This window comes from Condylura cristata, unplaced genomic scaffold (assembly GCF_000260355.1).
Source record: "Condylura cristata isolate star-nosed mole 26May11 unplaced genomic scaffold, ConCri1.0 scaffold00018, whole genome shotgun sequence".
Classification (NCBI taxonomy): domain Eukaryota; kingdom Metazoa; phylum Chordata; class Mammalia; order Eulipotyphla; family Talpidae; genus Condylura; species Condylura cristata.
The window spans coordinates 39,864,517-39,873,054 of NW_004567119.1; the positions used below are offsets into that span (position 1 = coordinate 39,864,517).

The window sequence follows — 8,538 nt, forward strand, 5'->3', positions numbered from 1 at the left end:
TTAATTATTAATGGGGTCATTTACTATTCTCCTTTCCCCAGGAAACTCCCAGCTGCCCTAAAGGGCTTTGAAGAGAAAGGGTGTGAAAGAGCAAACCAAAATATAAGCCACTTTGTTGTGTCCTGGTTGTGTCAACAAAGGTTGTCAAATGGATGGAAGATGAGGAGGTTGGGAGGAGGAGGGAGACGACAGGAGGGCAGGGGATGGCAGGGGGCACCAGCTCTGCCTACCTGCTGATCCAAATACTCTAGGTTTCTTTGCAACTGAAGGTCTAAAAGTTCATCCTACCCGGAGCCCGAGCCCGAGGCCCACCGCCAACACAAACACACAGGAACATGACAAAAGAAAACAATAAAAAGGAAGCAAAGCAGTTAAGAGTTAGCTGGGCAAGGACAAGGAGCGGCCCTCTCTCTGCCCTTGAGGAGTTCTGGGAAGGGAGGGGACGAGAGCAGGGCTGGACTGGACGGAAGCTGCCTCTGGACGCAGCCAGTACCGGGAGGGGTGCACTCTGGCCCCAACTCCAGCTCCCTAAGTCAGCCTGGCCCTGGGGAGACGTAGGCACTGCTGAAGCCATCGAATGGCTTCAGAACTCCTAGTGGCTGTTGCTGAGTTTTCTGGAAAAATCTCTTGTTTCTGGATGGGTCATTTGTTGTGTGTTGGACCTCTTTGGAGCAGAGTTGGGGGGAAGAGAGCAGCCTCCTCCTCTTCTATGCAGGCCCCCGGGCGCTACAGAGGAGGGCTCCGCAATGGGCTTGGGGACAAGGATTCTGCCTGTTGGGTCCAGAGGTTCTCCCCAACACCCACCCCGACCCCCAACCCAGTGCAGCACTGACATGGAGTTCTCCAGGTAGAAGCAAAAATTCTCTGAACAAATTCCAAAAAGGGACATGGCAGAAAGGGGAGAGAAAAGATGGGGCAGCCTTACCATGGTAAATCCTTGCTTCCCCATCATCCTACTTGTCTCTTTCCCCGAAATTCTCATGCCAGGCAAGGATAAAGGCAGAGCACCCTGGGGGGAGGTCTAGAGACCATGTCTGTTGCTGGGCGCTCTTGCCGACTTTTCTTCCCAGCCACTAAGGGCAGGCCCGTGCGCCCTCTGCATGCTGGAGAGCAAAGCTGTCCTGAGCAAAGGAGGGTCGGGCCATACGTGCTCTCAGAAGAGAAGGGGTAACTGGCACCACATCTGGCGGGGCTAGAGGCCTGGCTGTGAGGGGGGCAGTCACTGGAGGCTGCTCAAAACTGGAGGGGCCCGCGTTGGGCACAGAGCACCCTGGTGTCCCTGGCCCCGGGAAGAGGCAGGTGGGGAGGGCCTGAGGGGGTGGCGAGTGGGAGGCAGGACATACCATCTTATCGTGGACCGTGGGGGATGGTGGGTAGTTGTAGGGGAACAGTCCTGCAGGGACTGGCCGCCTGTCTCCCAGGTAATCATACTGGAAGAGAAAGGGGATTGGAGAGGTGAGGGGGTCCGGCTTGGACATGGACTTCCCCACCGCTGAAGTTCAAGGTCAGGGATGTCTGAATCCAGTCCCAGGGCACATCCCAACTAGAACGGACAGCATTTCTTCACTGCAAAATTCTTGCCATCTTCTGGCCACGTCAAGATTTGCAAAGACACAACCTTTTCTGCCCTCATCTGTAGAAGCAGGGTGCCTGGTGTAACTTGGGGATAAGGTCAGGGCAAAGCAACCCCCAGACAGCTGTTCTATGGAAGAGCCGCCGGCTCCCCTGGGCCCAGGCCCAGCATGGACATCTCCTCAGCAGGTGGTAGCGGGCTTGGGGGGGGCCTCAGGGGAAGAGAGCAGAGGAGCAGGAGGGTGGCTCACCTTGGGGGAGCTGATGGACCGCCTCATCACATAGGCAGCAGGGTCCGCGTAGATGTCCTCGCTGCGGGGCGGCAGCCGCTCGATCCGGGCACTGGGCGAGCGGACGGGGGAGTAAATACGAACTCGGTTGCAGGAGCCCTGGCTGGGCGAGCGGGGCACAGAGTGGGACCGGGGCTGCAGGGACAGGCGGCGCAGGGAGCTGGAGGCGGCATCCAGCTCGTCATAGTACAGGGGCTGCCGGGAGGGACTGGGGACCCAGACGGTGCCATCCTGCCGCCCATAGCCGCTGGGCTCCTTCCACTCCCGCAGCTGGTAGGCGGGGCCGCCCCCGTTCCGGAAGGAGAGGCGCTTGTCCTCCAGGCCCCAGGGAGGGCTGATCCGGTCGTAGGCTGGCATGGAGCAGATGCTTTCTGGCCGCACCCCTGGGGGGTAGTACTGGTAATCGTCGGGATACTGCGAGGAGTAGGGGCCATAATACTCAGGGACCCTTCGGGACACAGAGTAGAACCTAGAGGGGCTGAAAGAAGGCACAGTGAGGAAGCCAGAGGGAAGGGCATGCCCACTTCCCGCGCCCCGGCCGCCTACCACGTCCTCCAGTCTGGAGCAGGGTGCTCAGGTAGACCCCAGGCTTGTTTCCAGCGGTCCGGGAAGACCTGGGCCTGAGTTCCCTCCCTCCAGCAGCTCTTTCTGAGACCCTCCAAACAGGAGGGTCCCTGTTTGGAGCTTCGGACTTTGTGGCTTCAGAATGAAATGCCCCCAGGGAGAGACTTAAGCCTATCAGCCATCTCTACGCAGTGTGAAGCAACTTACGAGATTTCTTTCCAGAGGGGCAAACAGAAGAATAGCATGTGTGGACCAGGCCCTGAAGGAGGCCAATTGAGGGGCCCAGGGGCCACCTCCCTGACTTGCTGATCTCCCGGATCCTTGGGACTCCTCCCTAGTGCTCCAGGGGCCAGGAGGGAGGAGGCTCCCTCCTGCCATCTTCTGGCCATAGCCTAGCATGGCAGGGGGGTGGGGGTGCTCCATGCCAGCCCTCCCCTCCCCAGCTGCCCAGACTCTGGAGGCATAGACTACTAGCAGCCCCAAGACCCTGAAGAAAGTCCCAGGCTAATCAGAGTCTTCAGATAGTTGAAAACCAGTCACTAGACCAAGGGGCTGAGTTGAACAGAAGCTCACGAGGATCTAGGAGCAACATTTTTTTGCTCTTTTTCAAAGAGCTGTTCAGAAATAGAGTGAGTGGGCTTGGTGGTGAGTGTCAGGATGGTAGAATCATGGGGCAGAGGGTGATGAAGAGGGTGCGGGCTCACTTTAAGGCTCCCCTCTCCCTCGCTGCTACCGCCTGCCTATGTCCTGGGCCACCCCCACCCTGTGGACAGGCCCTGGGTGCTTCTGTCCCTTGGTCTGAAGGACAGCAAGAATCGGGTGTAGGGATGGGGGTGTGTGTGCCAACTATAGCTATAGCCTCTGGGCAGACAAGGATCTGGGCAAGCTGGGCTTCCTCGGTGGGATCTCCCAACTCAGTCTGCGCTCTGGAGGTTTCTAACAGGTCTTAATGCTTCCCCAGTCCCACCCTCCAGCCTTAGCCCCTATCCGGACTCACCTGCGAAGGTCTTCGGCTGGGGGCACCCCCCGGCGCAGGTTTACCCACTGCTGAAGCTGGTTCATGGAGCTCTTGCGCTGGGCGATTTTATCGGGATGGGTGCGTGGGGGGAAGCTCTGCCGATGGCCCCCATTCTCCCCATCCTGAGATGGGAAGGCTGTGCTCCCCGGCCGGCTGGGGGAGCTATACTGCCAGCCATTGGGCTGGACAGGCCGCTCCCCACCCCCTGGCACCCTTGGGCCCTCGGGGTAAGGACTGCCGGGCTCTGAGATGGGTTCTGGGCCAGTTTGGACGCCATTCGCTTTCGCCAGAGGCTCAGCCTTGACTTCCGGCCTCTCTGGCCTCCGCTCTGCCTTCTCACAGCCTCGGCCATCGCCCTCCCCTCGAGTCTTGGCCTCGGGCTCAGACTTGGCGAGGCTGTTGTGGGGTGTCTGATGGTGGTGTTTGCTGGGTGGGGTGTTCTCTGAGTCTGGCTTCTCGTGGCTGCAGGGTGTCAGGAGAGACTTGGTAAGTGACCGCAGCCCGGCCCGGGGCGGGGGTGCAGATTAGGAAAGGGAAGGGGTATGGGGAAGGGTGGGCAGGAAGCTGGAGATGGAAGCAGGACTCGGCAAATGACACTTCTCTTGCCTACATCTCGCTGTTTTGTCTCGTTTCCCCTACTGGGGCAGTTACCAGAACACACTCTGAGTTAACTCTGCCCCCCACATCTTCTCTGTGGGTCACTGTCCACTCCCTTCTGCTGACCTGCCGGCACAGTCTTTCAGCCAGGGCCAAGACCAACCTCACCCAGTCTCCGTCTCCCCTGCAGCCCGTCCCTGTCCCAGCCCCCAAACTTGAGCACTGGATCCCAGTTTCTGACAGCAGGGAGTGCGCGCTTCCGTCAAGTTACTCCCACCAGCAGGGCCTCACGGGCAGGGTGGGCCTAAATGTACCTCAGCCGTAGGACTTGGGTGAGCTAAGACATGACAGCTACCACATGTTAGAACTTCCCTCCAAAACAACCTTCTTCGGGGTCCTTCAAGCTCCTTCCAAGAGGGGTAAGCTCTGTGGCGGGAACATCAGACCTACTCTCCTTTCCCTAGCTCCTGACCGATGCCTTAAGCATTTGTACTTAGAGTAAATGTCTACGATACGAGTGAGTGAACTTCTAGATTGCGCCCCTTGTTTGGAGCAGAGATGACCCCGTGGCAATGTTCTCCCGACAGCTCCCTGGTTTGACCCGTGCAAGCATCCTGGGAGCTGCGCACCCCTGAGATGAGACGTGGGTAGATCTGGAGTCTGCGCTGTCAAATCTCCCTCTTCTGGTTCCTTGTTAATATCTAACTCAAGACTCACCCCAGTTCTAGGAAACCTAGGTGCTGAGACTTCTCATGATGGGGTGAAGGGGCTGGGCAGCCACTGCTCAAGTTGCTGTCTTTCAGAACAAACTTGGGTTTGGAGAGGTTAAGAAACTCACACTAAGGTCACACTGGGGGCATCTAGCCGAGCAGGGATTTGAACATGATTCCGCCTTCCCTTGAGGCAGAGCCAGGAAAAATGAGCAAGTGACCCGATGGGTCCAGGCTGCCTTCTGGGCTTCCACCAGCAGAGAGGGGAGAGGCAGCACCAGTGAGGGGCCGGAAGACTCGGGCTATGGCGTCACGCAGAGGGGCGCCAGGCTCCCCAGGAGTTCCAGGCAGAGCGCTGGGGTCAGCCACCGGCATGGAGTTGGCTGCTTCCTGCCCGCCCACACCTGTGCCCGGCACCTGGCACTCACTTGTGACGCACAGCTTGGGGCACTGACTTCTGGGCTGGGGGGATCTGGACACGGGCGGCCTCCCCCATGGCCTGGATCCAGGCCTCCTGCTCCTCAGGGCTCTCAGCACTGAAGAAGTAGGTGCGGACCCCGGCATGCTCAGCCTGTGGGGAGAGGCAGTGCGTGGTACTGTCCGCAGTCTCGTCCACCCTGCACACAGTCACCTGTGGAAAGAAGACACCCACACCCAGAGAGCGGGGTCAGCTGGGTGGCTCCCCTGCCCTGCACATGTCTTGAGTTGCTCAGGGCAAGGTGAGGAGGGGCGCCCACCGCCACCCCAAGTGCTCCAGCTGGCATCCAGGTACTGGGCTTGGCCACCTCTCCAGACCCACAAACAGGCCAATGCCCCCCTGAGGTGACTGTGAGCAGGAAGGACAATTACCCCTCCCGCTCCCTGCAAATTCTGTCTCTGAAGGGCGACTACCCAGTGTCTGGGCGACATCACACAGCCCAGCCTCCCCAAGGGCATGCCAGCCTGGCCGCTGAGAAGCTACCACAGCCTCTTCTGTGCGCAGAGAGCCAGCGGGCCTCCACCCGGGAGGGCATGCAAGGACCATGCACAGGCAGACAGAGCACGCTACCTAGTAGGCGGCCGCGAGCAGGCGCGGCAGGCGGGAACCCCGAAGAGAGCTCCTGTCCGGAGGAGGGGTCCTCACACGGTCAGAAGGAGGAGAAGCAGAGAACAGGTCACCCAAACACCAGAGGAGAGACAGAAGATGACATGGTACGAACAATGAAGAGCGGCCGAGGGGGGCTGTTCAGACTGCCGCCTCTGTGCATTCTGGGCGGGACCACAGCTCCCAGCAATGCCCAGCTCAGCCCCCCGGGAGTGGGGTGGGGCACCCAAGGGCATCTGGGCTGGTGCAGAGGCAGCCAGGGCATCTGAGGATCCCAGCTGTCCCTGCCCAGCTCTGCAGCTGCTGCGGCTACTGCTCTGCTCTGGTCTCAGCGGACACCTCTGATTAATGGGGGGCTCTACCGGTGACACCTGAGGTTCTTAGGCCACAAGAATGAATGCCCCAGAGCTACATTTTTTCTGGGGCTTCGGTATACTCTCCCCCACTGCCTGCTTTACCACCCGCCCGCCCAACCTCTCAATTTCCTAGAAAAAAACAGGGAGCATAGTATATCCCACTCCACGGAGATCCAAAAGCAAGCACCAGCTATAAACCTCACGTAGGCCTCTGACTCCTTGGGCGCAAAACCCGGGGCCTGGGGTGGGTGAGAGGGGGTCTGGGAGAAGCAGGACAGTGCTGGCCAGGGCTGCTCTAAGCAGCAGGGTCAAAGCTACCCTCTCTGAGTGCTTCCCCTCTGGCCCTCACGAGGCTGCTCTTCGGCAGGGCCCTCCCCCAGCGCCTGATCTCTTCTGCCAGGAGCCGCAGCCCAGTGAAAATGTGTCTTGCGTCTGGGGGGGCAGTGGAGGCCTCTTCCCTCTGAACCAGCCTGGTCGGTCCCCGCTCTCCAGCAGGGGGCCCAGCCTGTGTGCAGAGGTAGGGTGCTGGTGACTGACAGCTGTCAGGAGGCCTCGGGGCTGACAGTGTACGGGGCCTGGAGACCAGGCCAGGCCGCCCGGTGGGGTGGAGAACCCAGGGCATTGTGTAGAACGAGACACGGGAGGTACGCTGCGTGTGTCGGGGCCCCCCCAGGAGTGGGCAGCATGAGTCCATTGGCTTACTAAGGCTCGTGTGCCTGGGAAGCTCTGCTCTGGAGGAAAAGCACAGGCCTGTCCTTTGTGCCCAGAGAGTCATGGATAAAAACACCCCCTGGGAAATGGGGGGCGGCTGAGGCCCAAGAGCAATTGCTTGTGACAGGAAGGCCTGGGAAAAGACAGGGAGACTGATGGGAAGCCCCGAGGGCACCCCAGCCTGGAACACTGAAAGGGAGCCAGAGCACTGAGGGAGGTGCCCAAGTGGGGGAGCCCGTCCCCCAATGACCCGGGGCGAGGACACACTTGAGCAGGGGTGCCTCTGGGCCATTATCAGCCACTGGAGTTGTGCTTGGCGACCACCGCAGGACAAGCTCCCCATCCCTTAGCTCCCCTCCTTTCCCAGAGCACCCACAATCAGAACCCACTGTGGGCTGCTGAGCCCTCAGAGTTGGGTTTTAGGGAGGTGGAGCATTCTGGGGAGGGCGGAGGGGCATGGAGGGGTTGAGGGGCACACGGGGGAGTTGGGGGGAGCGTGTCAGTCATCTGCTGACGGATGGCTGCTGCTGGACTGAGTGTGCACAGGTCTGGCGGGGGTGAGGCGAGCCAGGCTGTGACGTGGGTGTGCGTGTGCGTCTGTGTGCGGCAGGGCTGTTTGTTGTTGGTTAAACAGCCTGTTCCTATTTTCCCTGCTACAACCTGGCTCCCTGGAGCCAGAGTTTTATTAATTGTTCATTCTGTTCACACCTCTGGCACACAGGACCCTGGGAGGCTGGAAACTAATTAAGTGCCAAAGAAGTCCCTCCTTGTTCCGGGGAGCGGCACCGGTGTGCGGCCAGGTGACCAGCATCTGTGGGACAGAAAGGGGCAGAGGCTCTGTGAGCCCAGCCCCTGACCTGGCGTCACCTCAGGCTGATTAGCTAACACCAGAGCTTTGGGTTTTCAGGGTCCTGGACAGCAGTTCTCAACTGGGGGGTGGGGGTGGGGGGAGCAAGGGCTTTTACACAAAGAAAATGCAAGCCTGATAGAATTTTGTATTTGGAAAATATAAAGGTCTTTGCATAATAAAATACAAAAGGGCAAAGAATTTTTATCATTTTTAATGGGTCATGAATTTTTAAATGTGGAAAAACACGGGCCTAGGATGCACCAGCCGCGGGCACGTCTTTGATGGGTGGCCCCCAGGGGTTCCCAGGGAGGCCCAGCTTCACCTGCCTGTCGCTCAGGTTGCTGTTAGTAGGCCTCGCATCACTCCGTAACACCACTGAACCCCTGAGAGTTTTCAAAGGTTGGAGTTTTGTATATTTGACTGGTGGTCTAGTTGCCTGAGCCACGGTGGGGAGAAAGACTTTCTAGAAGGATCTCAGAACTATACTAGCCCACAGCTTCTGCCTCTGGGAGGGATTTTCTGGGGTGAGGCCACTGGGCAGAGGGTCAAAGGGATCAGGATAGAACTATTTCTCCCCAGAAGAACCCGTGGCAACTCTGAAGCACATCTATACAGGCCCTCTCTGGTGAGAACGACCCACTGACCCCCAAAGAACGAGAAGGGTCCCGGCATAGGACCATCTAGTAGCACATGTAGTCCAGGGCCACCCCACTCTCTCCGCCACCACCAGGGAGTCCTCCAGGGCCGCCCCACTGTCTCCGCCACCACCAGGGAGTCCTCCAGGGC

General features: G+C 59.2%; 1 protein-coding gene across 1 annotated transcript in view; it reads right to left on the reverse strand.

Annotated features, from left to right (window-relative positions):
* The window catches only part of PLEKHA6 (pleckstrin homology domain containing, family A member 6), a 130,088-nt gene that overhangs the window by 20,982 nt on the left and 100,568 nt on the right, over positions 1-8,538 (reverse strand). The window contains exons 8-11 of the mRNA XM_012726786.1: positions 7,655-7,713; positions 5,180-5,382; positions 3,424-3,906; positions 1,824-2,340 (exon numbers count right to left, since the gene is read on the reverse strand). Coding sequence (XP_012582240.1) covers positions 1,824-2,340; positions 3,424-3,906; positions 5,180-5,382; positions 7,655-7,713 — 1,262 coding nt within the window. The remainder of the gene's footprint in view (positions 1-1,823; positions 2,341-3,423; positions 3,907-5,179; positions 5,383-7,654; positions 7,714-8,538) is intronic.